This window comes from Physcomitrium patens, chromosome 1 (genome assembly GCF_059467195.1).
Source record: "Physcomitrium patens ecotype Gransden chromosome 1, ASM5946719v1, whole genome shotgun sequence".
NCBI lineage: Eukaryota > Viridiplantae > Streptophyta > Bryopsida > Funariales > Funariaceae > Physcomitrium > Physcomitrium patens.
Window position 1 is genome coordinate 28,098,509 of NC_143410.1, and position 17,051 is coordinate 28,115,559.

The window sequence follows — 17,051 nt, forward strand, 5'->3', positions numbered from 1 at the left end:
ATTTTTCTCATAGCTTAAGATGCAATCAATTGATGTTCTATCCACCAAATATTTACAACCTTTTCTAGTACTAAAGCCAAATATATGACCATATGGCTTTGACATTTGTTCTATAATGCAAAACAAGTTAAAATTCTAATAAGCGCCATTCAAATTTAGTGTCACAACCAATCCACTCTAGTCCTAGTAGACACCAAAAAATCCTACTATTACACAAATCAACTTGATATTACTTGATATCACTTCATTTGATAATTAACAACTCACAAGAAATACAATTGAACATATTGTCCAACCACTAAAATGATGACAAACCTATTCACTAAAGCATTGTTTGGGCCAAAGTTCATTCAACATCTTTCAATGCTTGACGTTCTTGGAAGAGAATCAACCCTACACTATACTTAGTTTAAATAGGAGTATTAAAAAACAATTATCATAATCAAATTATGGTAACAAAAGGTTGCAACATTGATGAATCATAACCCTTCTAGTTGCATCCTCCTCAACAATATATAAACAATATGTAATACAATAAGAAAAATATATATACTACCAAATAAGAACTTCTAAAATCCTAAACCATAACTTACCAGTTCCAGTAACTATAGCATGTCAATGTTGATCTTAAAGTCAACCTAGGTAGAGAAATCACCACTGAGTAGCAACATTTTTATTTTTATTTTTTAAAAATATTTGCCGAACTGACGTAATCGATTACTGACAGGAACAAACAATGTGGTTTAGAAGCGACGGAATGCTTCACATGCGCTAACACGCACCATAGCAAGCCTGTTTCTAGAGCATGATCAACCCAGCCAATGTTCTTCTGAATGACATCGAGATCCCTTGGCAGTATAGAAATTTATGTTGAAATTCTGGATATGAAGTTTCAATTTTTTTTGCAGCGAAGAAGCGTGAAGTGTAAATATGGCTTCGCCTTTGTTCATCTTCGTTTGGTGCTTTCATCTGTTACGGCCAGTGGAATCCACAGGATATGAACGAGAGATCCCCGCTTTGTCGATGACGGCTCATGACTCACTGCATGATGGAACTGCAGTGAATATAACCGCCGATACTTACAAATCGGGATGAAACAAAAAAGTGACTGGATATTCTTTCCACGACCTGCAATTCAAGGGCATTCGGCAATGCTGCAGATTCATTTCCCTACCATCATGCCTCCACACAGCAGCCACTTCAGATGTGGCACCGTCCGGCGACTTGCACACATACATACGACGGTCAAGAGGTGAGTTGTTGCAGTGAGCACATTTGCATATATTCAAAGACAACAATCGCATTCTACGTAAGTCTAGCAGACCTAAAATGCTAAATTTCATATAATTATCATCCCTTTATTTACTTATTTCTATACTTGTATTAGTGGTAAAAGTGATTACATGTGCTTTGCTATGAGGAGAATCAAACATACAAAAGTTATCAAAATATGTATTTTATTTTATTTTTTAAATAGCAAAACTAAAAATTGAAAAAAAATATACTATTTGGTTTTGTTTGGATGTTAAATTTACAATAAAATGAGTATAATTATTAAAAAAATTAAGATAAAATGGATTCTTTTATGAAGGCCAAACCAATAAATTAGATTTGAAGATTTTGTGGATGATGATTGACATTTTATTATATTTTAGTTTTTAGACTCCAATTGTAATACATAGAAATCAAAACTTTCAAGAATTTGTATATTAAGAATTTGTATGTTAAAAGGTGGACATATTCAATATAATGGCTTAGTCTTACACAATGGCTTAGTCTTGTTTTATATTTGGACAAAGAAGTATAATTTAAAATAAAAAATAAAAAATAGATACATTTAACTACAAATAAAATGGTTTGTATAGCACAAATTTTTGCTAATATATATATATATATATATATATATATGGATTGAAGTTTTCTTAGGGCACAATTATACTTTAATCCATTACTACATAGATTGTGGTTTGGAAAATAAATAATGATATATGCAATTAAATTTATAAATAAATTAATATAATTTTCATAGCTAACATAGGACATAATTTTGTCCAAATAACTAAAAATTCCTTAATCAATTCTTATTTTTAATTGAAAGAATAAATGGTTTAAAGTAAGACCTTTAAAAGAAATAATTCTAATGTGGATAATTTGGCATAAATAAATTACAATCAACATACTTCAAAATAAATTAAAAATAAATTATTAGATGGTTATCTACTATGCTCACTTTGCATATAAAAGAAAATAAAATAACAACAACAACAATGGTAGCAAGTTATATTGAAGAATATCAAAGAGAAAAAAAAGACTAAATTAAAAATCATGAAAATATGAAACCACTTTTATTTGACAATTGAGTTGTTCTTAGATGATAAGAAAAAAGAAAAAAGAAAACAAACAAACAAACACTTATGATGACAAATTGAAGTTGTAGAGAGTAGCCATATAAAACACCCACTAGTTTGTTCTCTTTTGTCTTACTCTATTATAAGAGTGTTGTATCCAAAGATGAGTTGTTACTTGACACTTTTAATCATTGTGTGTTGGGTCACCACTGCCAAAAATTATAAAATAGATAATGTAAGTCTATCTACACTTTAGATTAAGAATGCAGAGAAATTCTGCTGCACCTGCTAGCAACAACTTTCAGAACTGCAGAAAACTTATTTTTTTCCTTTTATCTTGACTATTCTGTTGTAATATTGCAGCAGATGCATCCACTGATACAATTGTCCAACTCCGAGCACCGACCCAAAGACTTCATCAGTTTGAGGATCACCATCCTCGAGTCGCATTCTATGAATAGAGATCTGCAACGCAGCCAAGGATTTTTTTTATTTTTATAATATAGGTGTGTTACAAACTCTCGGGTAAGATCGCGAGGGCTAGATCTAGTCGGTGGACGAGAAAACGCGATGGAGATCACCGAAGCATAATGTTAAGCTTCAGGCTGAGAGAAGATCTTGTTTTCGGACGAGTGATTAGTTTGGATGACTTTGACTTGGCCGGTAAATCTAAGAAACATAATAAGTTCCGCTGGTCGATTTTCACATTTCGCCCCTTTTAACTGGATCCCAGCATGTGGAAGCATCATGCGCACGTGCACCATTTACAACTGCAGTGGAGCAGTAATTCTCTGACAGCTCCATCGTCAACTAGCTTGGACAGATGCACCACTGGCGGCTAGATCGATGGTAGGCAGTCGATCTCGCTGGCTCAACTCCCCAGATCCACACTACCAGATCATTTTTTTGCTTCAGATTGGTCGCTAGGGCTACGTGGTACTACGGTCCATTCAGGAACAGCGCGTGGGTGGCCGCAGTAAGATTCTGGCCTCAGGAAGACTTAAATGCCGCCATGTGCAAATTGTTGCTATCAAGTTTATAATAAGCTTCAACACAATTTTAACTAGATTATGCGCATAATTCTGCCACACGTGTTCGATGCATTTTGGAAGCCAGAAGTGTGGTTTTTCTCGAAAGAATAAAGATGATTTTGTCTCAAGAAATTATGGGTGGGGGTAGGACTGTTTCACTGCAATTTTGGAGGGGCTGCTTCACGATGTTTTGTCTGATTGTGTGCATGTCCTTCATAAGATCCGCGCAAGTATAATCTTCTCTTTTTTCCTCGAAACTATCACCAGAATAATAATCACACAATCAACCGAACTTAAGAGTGAAGCGGAATCGTCGATGCGTTCTCGTTGGCTAAATTTTGTTACCTCCCTATGCTTGTAAGGATCAGACACCCCTAATTCGGAGTTCGCTAGTTGAAGGGCTCCAGATTCCCTGTCGCAGAAAGAAGACAACATCCGGCAGCATCGGCAAATAACCCAAATAAAAAACTAGACAAAGTTGATGAAACTATTATTGGTATTGGGCAAGAAGCAAGTTTGCTTGCTAGCGATGTGCCTGACCGTCTCCGCTCTAAAGAGGTCAGCCCATCCCGCACACGTGACCACACCCGAGAAATTTTGATCCATAATCACTACTGGTTCACATGGAAATTCGTGAACCTTACATGCGTTAAACTCGACAAATGAATGCGCTACACGGCGGCATCCGCATGAATGCAAACGAGTAATTTGACGGCAAGGTAACTTGGAGAAAAAAGTCAAAGGCGCTCGGCGCGGCAGGTAGTGCGCGAGGAGGACACTTTGCGCAGTCGGTCTGCTGGGTTCACCTGGAGGTGCGGAGGGGGGGGGGGGATGTGGAAGGCTCATCGATTGCAAGAAAGAGTTCCAGAGTCTCAACTAATCCTGTGATCGAAATCATGAGATCTCTAGTGGTCGCCTCCGCGGCTGGTCCCTGCCTCACCCATCAAGTTTGTGTTCGGGTGCTCCGCTAGAAGTAGAACTTACATCATTTTTCTCGGTCCAGAGGCAAATGATCAACATTTTTGTTGAGCTGTGGATGGATTGAGCATACTTGCGCATTTATTCCCCTTGTCCCGAAGACGCTGGTTTGTAAGTCTGTTTTGGCTAGCGAGATTCCGGTACAGTTCTCGTCAGATCGGTACAAGGATCTGCGCTAGGGAGTCGGCCAGAAGCATGAGAGGTTCTGGAGTGGATTTGGAGTGGAGTAGCTGGGCAGTGCCGAGCCGCAATTTGTCGCTGCTGTTTAGTGCTGGGCCAGCCCGTCACATTCACAAGTCAGTATTGGAATTTCACTGCGATTACAGGACAGTGTAGTTTGCCCTCACAGAACCGGATCTCTCTGCAGAAACTGGGGCAACGTGAGAGTGTTCGAAGCTTTGCCGTTTCAGCCACCATAACCGTTTGAGGGGAAAGCCAGCACAGATGGGTAGAGTCAAGTTAGAGATCAAGAAGATTGAGAACCCAACCAACAGGCAGGTGACGTACTCGAAGCGGCGGAATGGACTCATCAAGAAGGCCTACGAATTGTCAGTGCTTTGTGACGTTGACGTCGCGCTCATCATGTTTTCTCCCTCTGGAAAACTCACACAGTACAGCAATTGCAGGTATGTTCATCGACCTTTGGCGATAGAGATTCTCTTGTGATTCAGCGTCCAGTTTACAGGTTTCCAATGCAACCTAATTCCTGCTCGGGCATACTCCTAGCAATTTAGGGAAGGGCCGTGGGTTAGTGTAACATGGTTAACAGTGTAGGGAGTTTTGAATGCGGATAGCTTAGATCTTGATACCTCTACTCAAAGAAATCTGTAATGAAAAAAATCACCATGAGCTTGAGATCTATTTAGTGACAACTTGGGACTTTCCAGGTATTGCATAAATTGGCTGGTCATTGCAGTTGTCATAACGTTTTAGGTTGCTCGCTGGAGTTGCATACCTTAACGTGGCTTCGTGGTGTGCTGGAGTGAACCTGCAGTATTGAGGACGTTATCGGCCGGTTTGCCAACTTACCAATGCATGAACGGAACAAGAGGTGGTGACTCCCCCCCCCCCTTACGCTTTTACGTCCATTTTCGTATAGTGATCGGTTTAGGAAGTTTGTCTATGAAAAGCTCTAGGCTAACTTACAGCATTTGCAACACTCATTGCAATCTTGGGTTTGGTGCGAGCAGCCTTGAGGATATGCTTACGCGCTTCGCCAATTTTCATATGGTTCATGATCGCAGCAAGTACACAAGGTGAGTACATACTTCCTCCCGCAGTTTTCCTCCTTGGCATCGGCTATTTGTTTAATATGCTCCTTGAGTAAGATTCGATGGCTTAGGTTTCAACACTGACGTGTTTGCACGTGTGCTGTGTGTATTCGCGGACCTCTTTTCAGGAAACCCGAAAATTTGGAGGTTAGCATGCATTTTAATTGCTGGTCTAGAGCTTCAAATTCTGCATCCTGGAATCTTGAAGCAGACTGAGAACTTGTTATGCGCAGCTTGTGAGCATCCAAATTTGGATTGCAGTAATGCGAGCTCGCTTGTTGGGTTTAGGGTTTTGGGATGACGAAGATGTTGGTGGTGTGATTACAGTATCTGCACCGGGCGCTGAAAAACTCAAATGGAGAGAAGGATCTTGCTGCAAATCATCAACTCCTTACGGGAAGGTTAGTGAACGATCCATTCTTGAAGACGCCGACGTAGTTTTTTCACTTCTGCGACAGGTAGTCTCTGTCAGCATTCATGTATCATCCTTTTAGGTCTAGGGTTTCTTTCTCGGTTCATTGTGGGAATAATAATGATGGCATTTGGAGAAAGTTTTTATCCTTTCTAAATTAGTCACAATTTTGCTGCATGTTCTCCGTGCCTGGACGAAAACAGTAAGAGCTACGAAATCGGAGTAAGTCCTTCCAAATGCCAGAGAACTCGAAGTTTATGTTCTTTTTTACTACAACATCCAATTTGTTTTAATATGATGCTAGATGTAGAAGGAAATCCACTCTCGCTTTACGTGTTAGATCACGGGTCTAATAAGGTGTATGTTGTATAATCAGTTACTACAAGAGGAGTTAAAAAAATCTCAACAGGAAAAGGTGCTAGTGCAGCAAAGAGCAAGATTGTATTTGGCGGATGAGAACCTTTTACAGAACATTACCTCAGTTCAGCAACTCGCGAACATGGAAACCGAGTTGGAGCAGGCACTTGAGCGGGTGCGCGCAAGGAAGGTACGATTGCAACGTCCCGAATCTCTACAAACTTGTATAATTACTCCGCTTGCACTGTCTGTGTCAGTCTCCCATTTTCAGCACTACAGACGCTGATGTATTTGTGTGCATGCTGGGGTTTTGTTGCAGAGTTATGTAAGCAATGCGTATCAAGCTGCGAGCGCTATGCAAAGACAGGTGCATGCTTTTAACTGTGATGCAGTGAGGTTTACATTGACTTAGGGTTTTACAGAATATTACATTTTCAATGAGAGCTGTAAGGTGGACGTGTTTTGATCAGGAGAGTATGTTTGACTTCAATTTTTTGTTTTGCTGTCGAACTAATGTTAGAGTTTTGTTCTTTCTTGCAGCAACACGAATTTCTGGGAAACAGTTATCAACAAGTAGGGTAGCAGAGTGTATTATGTCCTCATGTTACTGTTTAAATAACATTTTGTTTTTCTATGTATGTTCTTGGGTATGAAGTTTAGTCTACCGCAAAATATTCATATGTTTTTAAAAAATGTTCAATATTTTAAACATATTCTGAGGTTGTATCTTTAACAGATGATGGCATTACGCCAGCAGCAGCAGGCGGACATTGCAGGAGCACCATCGCTGTTCTTGCAATGGAATATGCCAGAGCGGGGCGAACCAACGCTTCAGGATCTCATGGAGCAACAATCAAACCCTAGTCGGGCAATCGCGCCTACACAGACAACAAGGTGCCCAATGTCGTATTACTTAAACTCTAAACCTTACGGTTCATTATTGCTTAAAACTATCGACTTCGACAAGGGACAAGGCTGGCTTAAACCTACTCGTTCTTTTGCTCTGCAGAGAATTAGTTGTGAGTAACGGTAAAGCAAGTCCAACGGGTAACCACTTCTTTCCAGGTGTAGCATCCCAGCCTAATCTACACATGGGGGAGATGAGCCAGCTTATGGCTTCAAACAGAGGCTTGACAATGCATAACTTGGAGTTGGAACAGCCTGCTGCTCAGTACGATGATTCCGGAAAGAAAACTAAGCTTGACACTAACATGGGCTTAGCGTCGTCAAGCAGCAGCGATGTGGCTGCAGAAGCAACTGCGGAGACTTTCACCAACCAATCCGTGCAAGCGCATGGCAACACCGGCGGTTCCAATTGGCATCAAGCCCACCATCATGCGCAAGCATACACCAGTCCCCAGTACTCAAATGGTTTCTTTAATCAGGTAAAATTAAGTTCGTAACGTTGAAATTGGTCAGATCCTGAAGGTTATTATTTGGAATTCCTGGTCAGCAAACCACTGATTTATAAACATTTAGCAGATCTTAACAATTCATTTCGGCAGAATGCAGATGCGTGGAAATAATCTGCACTGATGCGTTTTGGCACATTAGAGGAGGTCAGTCATGTTACGGTTTAAGCGCGGGAGTTTACGTAGGGGCAAGATGACAACTTCATCGCCCCCGGTGTGTGAGGATCATTGAGGTTGGGGGTTCAAGCAGCAGGTGTATAGAGTCGATCAGGTTTAGCAGACCCTAAATGAACCCTAATAGATCGCTTAGTAGGCTCAAACTAGCGCAAGGCGACTGGATCATTTTATGTAGACAAAAGGATGTCTAAGAGCCTAGTCTTTCTCGCTGTAACCTGAGTAAAGCATAGTTTCGTAGGCTAGCTTCCAGATTCGTGAGTAAAACTTTGAAATGAAAGGATCAGATACAAAGGTGAAATCGTGTAGATGGTGGTATTGGTCGAAGATGGTGGTCCATGTCTGTTTCTAGATTAGAGGCGATTTGCTTGAAGACACACTTTGATTTCATGGTGGGATTCATGTGTTACATAGAAGCCTACGCATAGCAATTTTCACTGTAACCACTTAGGTTTTGCACAGAAAATGTTGTTCAGTGAGTTCTAACTGAACCAACTGAATGGTTGTAGACCATGTTTGTAACAGATTGACTTCCTTGAGTCAGTGCAAGATGCAGGAAATGTAAAGCAGTGGCTGCCATTCTGACACGCCAATTGAACAATTCAACAATTGCCACGTAAGCTTTCGGTTGTGATACCTACATGAGTTCGTAACAAGGTCATTTAAATGCTTTTCATGGAATGTTGGTACATTGCCATGAGCACAGGTCAAATGCCATTTAAAGCCCCATCTAATCCACCTACAAATGTTATCCTGTCTCTCTATCGCGTACAAAGCAAGTACTGTTCTGCGGACATATTTAGCGAAGGCAGAAAATTTGATCATTCACTGTATACAATCAATTGCGGTTGCAAACAAATTATTCTACAGGCGAAGATGGGTTTAAGGTCTCGGCTCGAAACCTTCTAGAGTTAGTTGCAAACACAAAATCATATTGAACAGATGCCAATGTCTTCAGATCACCGAAGTAGAGGTTTATTTAGAATCCTTGAGACATTAACCCATGTGATTGTTTCGTTGGTTTATTACGCAATCGAAGAATCATGGTAGACTGCTGCCAGATTTGGCTTGTTCGAGTCCTAGGTAGACAGCTGTTTTGAATGTTACCTATTAGTTCTACAATGTCTATGAATGTGTCTCACTGTATTTGGATGAGTATTGTGCTGGAGTCCACACCCCAAGCATGATTTTAAATGCTGGCGCCTCATCTGGTCATTGGAAAGTTGAAACAGTGTGCATACACATATAGTAAATTTGTACCCCACATCTGCGCCTCGCACACGCATCTTATAGGTATGCGAATGTGCTCCAAAATCTGTTAGAGAGTAAAGTGTGTTGGCCGAGGCAAAATTCTGAGCTACATATTCTGTCCTTTTAGTCTTCATAATTAAAAACACACCTGATGAAATCTTCTTCAGGAAGATTGAAAGATTCTAAAAGAAGCTGTGAATATCGGTTACCAAGTCTTTTTCTGATATCTGGTAAGAGGAGAGATCAGGGACTTGCAACCTGCACACGGATTCGAAGGTATTGTGCATTTGTGCTTTAAGTTCTTTGCACTAGATTTGTACCACAAAAATGTTGTATGTTTAACAGCCGTTGCTTGTTCTCGCGGGCATGAATTTAATTAAAGTTACAATCACGCAATTAACTTCGCTGACAAATGCTCACTCATGCATGTGAGTGCCAATTCCAACCATGTACTTCACTATGCGCCTGGCAACGTTATACGAGTTCTAAGGAACAATGGGCGCTTCAGGGCATTGCCAGAAGCGCTTAGATGAGAATAGAAATGGTTAGAAATTACGGCAGCCTCAGGTTATGCCCACTGGCACATGATGTCAGCTTGCGGCTGTGTAGGATCTCAAAATAGCTTTGCACCACCTCTGACATCGGCACTGTTGTTTACACTTTGCCGAATATACTGTAATGTACAGGTCAGATGAGCCAGTTTTCACACCAGTTTGCCGAGGGGTTTGCCGAATGAGTCCTGGAAGCCGAAGCATGGGGTTGAAAAAGGTGCGGGGACGAAGACAAAAGCTGGACATAACCAACAAGTTGGACCATCTCCCGGCAGAAGGGGAAGCAGCTGTGAACTCATCACCACCAGCGATGGCTATGTTTAGATTTGAGGGAGCCGGACCCACCACATTGGCGTTCATTCCTTCGCGAGTGAGCTCCAAGCTCAAGCCTTGCAGCGATCGGCCGGAGCGGCCTGGCCTTATTCTTAAATCATGCCAGAGACCATACGGTCCAGCTCTCTGGCCCGCATCATTGCAGGCTGCTCAAAAGCGTGGAGTGACTGAATTGGTTAACTTCTTTCTAGAGTACGTTGGTCTGGGCTGACGGCTTCAGAGGTAGCTGGCCAGCCGTGTGCAGATTGATTTCCGGAATGGATCTTGCGCCGTGTACCCTTTGGCTTCAAGATCATGAGAGTTGTCTAGTTCCGAACGCGCCGAAAAAGGACAGGTTCAGTGAGCTGATACTGTGCTGCCCACGGCGTCCAATCGTGTGACTGGTTACTGTTGATACTTTTCGACGTAATCGAAAGGTTCGGGGTTTAGGGATCTGGCTTTCAAGTGGGGACGATTTGAATTGGCGGTAGAGTGCCGACGTGACTCTATCCCAATTAGACCTTTAGGGGTGGTAGAGATGGGTCGTGTGAAGTTGGAGATTAAGAAGATCGAGAACCCGACCAACAGGCAGGTGACATACTCCAAGCGGCGGAATGGCCTCGTCAAGAAAGCCTACGAGTTGTCTGTGCTTTGTGATATCGACCTCGCGCTTATCATGTTTTCACCATCCGGGAAGCTCACGCAGTACAGTAATTGCAGGTACTTGATTCCGATGATTTGCGACGCTGTTGAATTCCGTGAGGCAGTTCGACAGCCGTGTTCTGAGTGAGAGATGAGGGGTAACGTTTGAGGTGTAATGGAGGATACCTCAATGCAGTTTCGTCGTGTCTGGTGTCGGTCGATCATTCGAATTCTGCGTCAATTAACTATACACTTTGTGTCGGTCTACTGTTACGTGAACCTTCTGTCATATCGTCCAGAAGTTCATACGTGATTTCGAAATGGTTGCCATCGGTCTGCCACTTGTTCCCCTAATACTGTGCGCCTTCAAGACTCTCGATGGGACTAATGAGAAAGCATGACTATCTTGACATTTACTGTGAGATCTTAAGGTTTTGAGAATGCTTCAAGTGTTTGACACAAGCTTACTGCGGGTGAGCTAATCCAATAAGCCTGTTTATTTTGTGTCACAGCATCGAAGATATTATCGGTCGATTCGCCAATTTACCTATGCACGAGCGGAACAAAAGGTATTTAACTTTCGTAGAGTGATCTATATATTATCTACTGAAGTGAATTCTCCTCGTTTGAAAGATTTGTGATGGGAACATGATTTAGTACTGCGACGCAATCATATGAACTTCAGTGACAAGTTCGAATTTTCGGAGCTGATTTAACTATATTGTGTTCGTCCTGACACAGGTCCTTTTGTTGAGACTCTGTACATTCAGTAACTGTCAGAATGCTTGAAAGTTGTTCTAACGATTTGTTTGTTCCTCTTGTGTATGTGCGCCACCATTTGCCGCTACAATCCTTGGATGTTGTTCAGAAAGCTTGAAAATCTCGAGGTACGGACTCTACTGCAAATGTGTAACTGCAGTCCCTCTAGATTCTGAGCAAGAACAGTCACTTTTAGAAGCGCTGTTTAGAAGGAACTAAGCCCTAATTGAGTGGGATACAGTCTAGTGGTATGATATTCAACTTTTGGAACTAAACAGAAGCGTGCCAAACTGCTGTGTTTTCCGTGCAGTATCTTCACAAAGCGCTTAAGAAACTCGCAGGTGACAAGGAACTGGTCTCCAATCAGCTCATCTCTGGAAGGTTAGCGTCACAAAATGCAATTCGGCCCAAAAATCTTTCGCTTTGGATATCTTCATCTTATTACGGTAACGTAGGTTCTCGACATTTAAGATGCACTGCTTAATTATGAGTTGCAGGGAGCAATACTTTCTGCTTGGCAAATTTGGACTTTCCACACCGCTTGCACGACGTCTCGCAATTTATTAATTTGAGAACTGTGACTTGTGGGTTGTGTTTGCTTTCCGGAAAATATTGGCAGTAAGAGCTACGAAGTTGGGGTAAGTTTTGAGATTATCCTGCCTAAGTAGATTTTTCATTACAAACTTTCTGCGTTTGAGGTAGAGTTGTGTTTTCAGTCTAATGTAGTGAAGTGAATCCATTGGATTCTGGTGCTCTTGCAACCTTGATCTCAAATTTACTCCAAAAATAAATTGGTGAAATGTTTGTGTCATTTAATCAGTTGCTGCAAGAAGAGCTGAAGAAATCACAACAAGAGAAAGAATTAGTTCAACAAAGAGCCAGGTGCGATTGTGACCTAAGCTCCATGTCGATGATCTTAAATCGGCAGTCTACGTGTGCAGTGAGCTGTAAAACCCTGACACTGCAAGTACACTGCAATCATCAGTTAAGTTGGGGAGTAGAATTTGAAACGTAGAGACTAATACATGTGTTGTGCAGGTTGTACTTGGCTGACCAGCAACTACTTCAAAGTGTCACTTCTGTTCAGCAACTGGCTAATATGGAGACAGAATTGGAACAAGCCATTGAGCGTGTGAGGGCAAGGAAGGTGACAATAGCTACTACAATCAACTCTTGCAGGTTAACTTCAATTTCTGAATGCATTAAATTATTGATGCTTCTATTCAGCTATTAGTAAAGAGGGAATGTCCGTGATCACGCAGGCGTACGTGAGCAGTGCTTACGAGGCAGCTTCTGTCATGCAAAGACAGGTACGCAGCCATTAATCCAGCCTTCTAATGTTAACGCGCATTTCACTGAGCCTTCCTAGGACATATTTTGTGACGCATTGAGGCAATCGCGTTTGATTTCCTGTAAATTTCCGTTGCGTGTAGGTGATGGCTTTACAGGTCCGGGCTCAGCAGCAGCAACAACAACAAGGCTTATCAGGGAGTACACACCCTCCATTTTTACAGTGGAATAATCCTGAGCGCGGAGAGGCAATACTTCAAGACTTTATGGAGCAGCAAACAAACTCTCAGTCAATAGTTCCAGTGCAGATGAACAGGTACGGGTATCTATGTGAGATCATTGTCTTTGCAGTCAAAGTACGCATTGAGAGTGAAGTCCCTTAATTGGTTGGACGTGGATGTGATTACTGGATGTCTTGCAGGGAAATAGGAAGCAGTAATGAAGCTGGTCCATCAACCTTCTTCCCTCAGACTGGTTCTCAATCTAACCTGCACAGTTTAGCCGGACAGATGAGTCTCGTCGGAGTTAATCGAGGACTAAGCATCCATGACATGGCTTTGGAACGGTCCAGAGGCCAGTACGAGGATCGCAAGAAGTCCAAAGGCGAATCCAACACGGGCTTCGGAGCTTCGTCAAGTAGCAGTGGGGCTGCCGCGGATCAAGGCACCGGTGAGACCTTCACCGGCCAATCTGAGCCTGCACATGGAAGCGCCCCCAGCGCCTCGAACTGGCAGCTTTCGCACCAAGCACATCACGCGCAAGCTTATTCCGCTGCTCACTATCCAACTGGCTACTTCAATCAGGTACCTCTTGAAACAAAGTTCCCAGTTTGAATATATAGCATGAACCTTTTCTCTTCATTTTTTAAATGTTTAAGCCTTGAAAAAGCTTTGGAAGTGAGTTTAACTGCTATTCGTTGGCAGAACACAGATACTTGGAAGTAGTTCCACGCGCTGAGGCGGCTTACCACTGTAGGCTACAGTCTGTATAGAAGACTAAGCTCAGAGGAATTAACCACTTAGAAAGGTTGACCAGTGGTCATGCAACTTGCTCGGTTTCTATGTTGGGGTGATTATTGTAGAGGGAAGAATCATTTTCGAGACGAAAACAAACGTGCTATTTGAACCGCATGTTTTCTCGGGAGCAAGTCTTGAGGGATCAAACAACGCAGGAAGCACATGCACATTGCCGCGTCGACCGATGGACTGTTCAGCTTTTCGTCACTGGAACATTATAACGAACGCCAACATGATGTTCGTGACTACGCAGCTACGAAGGTTCGGCGTCCAACAGTTTCTCAGCGGAGACACGGCCCCACCTCGTGCAAACAAAAACACTCTTGGACTGTTCGTCTGTGACGTATAATATCCAGCTTCTTATACAAATGACGTTCAGGTAACTTATAGTGAGGATACATTCCACCTTAGGACTCCAGGCCAGCTGCAGCAGTATTCGTAGACTCAATGGCCAATTTGCAGTATATTGCAAGGTGGACAAGTATCAGGTTCTTGATACCTATATACCCGATGTATTTTGGCTCCAACAAGCTGGTTAAATAAGAACGATTCTTAAATCACTTGAAGAAAGCCTCCCTTGTTTCCAACCACGAGAGATGGCGCATCATTCATGTCAAAGTTTGCACAATTGAGCTCGAAATGAATTTGACCTAGTACCAACTTATCATAACATGCGAATAACCGCATGCGGCTTGCAAAGAATACCTCAACGATGCAAACGCCACGCCCTCGGCAAGGCTCAGATTCATCCGTGAAAAATGGAGACCAAGTTCAGACAGTGGACCTTTTCTAACGGAATTGTTAACCTCAACCATGGTGCTCATCGTGTATGCCCTCCCCCGTGCGTCACTACCGAACTTTCTGCACTGTACCTTTTTTGGCATACAGCAAATCCCTCCTGTCGACGACAACATCCGGCGCAAGGTGGCAAGTGTGACGCGTCCAGCGGATCAGCCACTGCAGGGTCGAAAGATCTTCCAATTCCCTGAGCCGAGAGCCAGCGAGGATCCGGAAGGCCGAGCAGCACAAGGAGAGACTTGAACGGCGGCATCAGCAGCAGCGGCCAGACATGGCACAGTTCCCGATCGATTTGCGTGGCATGCGCTACGGATAGGCAAGGAATATAGGCTGCGTTGAAATTTAGCAACTCTCTGCACCACGTTCATGAATAGTGTGCAACAGTTGCATCATCACAAGGCATCAGCAAACACACATCCTGGTCCTGGTGCCTGCATTCAGGATGCCCCCGGCACAGTTCCGTTGCGGATTTTGCAGCCTAAGTTTAGTCCATCGCTGACATGTGAGCCACAATGCTTTGGCTCTGCAACCCACCTCGCGACATCGCCACACTAGCACTGCAACTTTTTCATTTCATGCACAATTGTCATATTCATATGCACACGCACAATATATATATATCTGTGTTTACATGTATAAACATAGAAATGATCATCCTTCATGAACTAGTCGGCAACAAACTCAGATCCGTCGTTAAAGATTTCGTTGTGTGGAGCGAGAGCTTGAAATTTTGGATGGTTGATGAGGATTTTCTTTCTTCTTTCTTGAAGGTTACAAACATTGGGGTTGTTGTTCAATTCTAAGATTTTGATGGATACTAGTTTCTTGGAATTGTAGGTGTCAACCTGCGCCTCAACAGATGCTCCCTGCCCACCATGTTGAGTTGGTGATAGCAGAGGTTTAATGGGAAAAAAGATTAATGACAGCATTTGATTGAACAAATTTTGGCAACTATTTAAAGTGAGAATGGTTTTTACTTGAGCGTATTTAGACTGGAATATATTCATGTTCTGTGAGCCTGATGAACAACAACACAAGTTTGCATTTCTGTGTGTGTATGTATGTATATTATATATATATATATATATATATATATATGGTAAGCTAACAATAAATAGATAAAATGAAGATTGTTTGAAAATTTGATTTTGATCTAAATATATGAGTTTCTATAAGAAGAAATTACATTCAAGCACAAAGATGATTGATAATTAATGCAATTTGACAAAATGAGAAACAAAAGCTTTTTCAGAATATATATACATATATCTTTTTCAAAAAAAAAAGATAATTTAAGATTTACAAAAAAATCAAAAAATTTAATTTTGTTTGTTACTTTGGATGGTAGGACTACTATTCATATTTTTTTTTATTATTTTTTAAAATGTGACAAAACATCTTTAAGTTCTATTGATTTTAATTTATTTTTAAACATCAAATACAATATTTAGTTTTTATTACTATTCAAGAATCTATTATGGATTCACATAATAATTTTCTACTATAGTATATAGTCAAATATTTAATTTTTTAAAAAAAATATTGAATAAAAATCCATTTGAGTAGATGTGAAAATTTCAGGTGTATATTACAATGGTCTTTATTTGCATTATATATAATTTTTTGATTCATTTAAGTATGCTATTCTAATTTTTACATTGAAAAGAAAATAAGCAATATAAAGTGATAAGTTATCTGGATGTTCTTCATGAATTTGTTGTAATGATCATCTACATTATCTTACAACTATATCATGCATTCTTTTCAATTTTATTTTATTTTTAGAAAAAATAATGGTAACTACATGTGATATTAAAAGATTACAGTGTTATTTAAATTGGTTTTTTTTTAAAAAAAAATCCTCTTAAATGGTTATTTTTATTCATACTCAAATTTTCTTGCAACAATAAAATATATTGAAAAAAAAATACATATTTTTTTTAACATTATATAAATTTTTATAATATTTGAGCCAATCAAAATTCTAATTTTATATCATTAATTTTTTATATGATATTTTTCTACTATAAATATATAATTATATAAAGTATAATTTACACTCTTTTTTTCTAAATTTACATCAAATTGATGTTAGAATTTGCTACTTTCACAAATATATATTTATTTCAATAGTAATCTTGATAATATAAATAGATAGAAGTAGGTATAAGTAAATTAATTTGATAATATCTTGTAGAGAAGCTTCATAGATGCAATTTCATCTTTATACATGTTTGAAGGTAATTGATAGGTTGAACACTTGGCCAACAAGTTAGCCACATGTCATATGTATTGATAGCTTGTTATACAAGCTAACCATGTGGCATACATATAAGAAACTTTCCTTATAAGTTAAAATATGCATCTCGCAAATGGAATACGTATTAGAGGTCCTATTGAACATTGCAATATAGTTCTTAGTTAGATAGTATATATATGAAGGCAAAAA

The 17,051-nt window shown here is 40.6% G+C and overlaps 2 protein-coding genes across 7 annotated transcripts; both read left to right on the forward strand.

Moving 5' to 3' along the window:
* Window positions 1-4,234: 4,234 nt before the first annotated feature.
* On the forward strand, window positions 4,235-8,598 carry LOC112295167 (uncharacterized). Of its 6 annotated transcripts, none has more exons than XM_024547661.3 (12): window positions 4,235-4,983; window positions 5,352-5,408; window positions 5,548-5,613; window positions 5,757-5,775; window positions 5,956-6,029; window positions 6,244-6,262; window positions 6,417-6,587; window positions 6,717-6,764; window positions 6,938-6,970; window positions 7,134-7,291; window positions 7,407-7,782; window positions 7,903-8,598. In XM_024547661.3, the coding sequence occupies exons 1-12, from the start codon at window positions 4,802-4,804 to the stop codon at window positions 7,921-7,923; spliced, it is 1,224 nt and encodes a 407-aa protein (XP_024403429.1). In that variant the 5' UTR covers window positions 4,235-4,801; the 3' UTR covers window positions 7,924-8,598. The 6 variants fall into 6 exon arrangements, with proteins under 6 accessions (XP_024403429.1, XP_024402585.1, XP_073394487.1 ...); XM_024546817.3 differs by having other exon boundaries at window positions 7,910-8,598; XM_073538386.2 differs by having other exon boundaries at window positions 8,509-8,598.
* Window positions 8,599-10,170: 1,572 nt separating this feature from the next.
* On the forward strand, window positions 10,171-14,374 carry LOC112280283 (uncharacterized). Its single transcript, XM_024515600.3, has 11 exons — window positions 10,171-10,817; window positions 11,252-11,308; window positions 11,608-11,626; window positions 11,809-11,879; window positions 12,118-12,136; window positions 12,319-12,380; window positions 12,537-12,645; window positions 12,761-12,808; window positions 12,932-13,104; window positions 13,210-13,591; window positions 13,712-14,374. The coding sequence occupies exons 1-11, from the start codon at window positions 10,636-10,638 to the stop codon at window positions 13,730-13,732; spliced, it is 1,143 nt and encodes a 380-aa protein (XP_024371368.1). The 5' UTR covers window positions 10,171-10,635; the 3' UTR covers window positions 13,733-14,374.
* Window positions 14,375-17,051: the final 2,677 nt, after the last annotated feature.

Coding starts and splice junctions, on each gene's coding strand:
- LOC112295167 (XM_073538386.2), top strand. CDS start 4,802: ATGGGTAGAGTCAAGTTAGAGATCAAGAAGATTGAGAACCCAACCAAC. Junction 4,984..5,351: donor ACACAGTACAGCAATTGCAG/GTATGTTCATCG, acceptor GTGAACCTGCAG/TATTGAGGACGTTATCGGCC. Junction 5,409..5,547: donor ATGCATGAACGGAACAAGAG/GTGGTGACTCCC, acceptor TGGTGCGAGCAG/CCTTGAGGATATGCTTACGC.
- LOC112280283 (XM_024515600.3), top strand. CDS start 10,636: ATGGGTCGTGTGAAGTTGGAGATTAAGAAGATCGAGAACCCGACCAAC. Junction 10,818..11,251: donor ACGCAGTACAGTAATTGCAG/GTACTTGATTCC, acceptor TTTGTGTCACAG/CATCGAAGATATTATCGGTC. Junction 12,809..12,931: donor CTTCTGTCATGCAAAGACAG/GTACGCAGCCAT, acceptor CGTTGCGTGTAG/GTGATGGCTTTACAGGTCCG.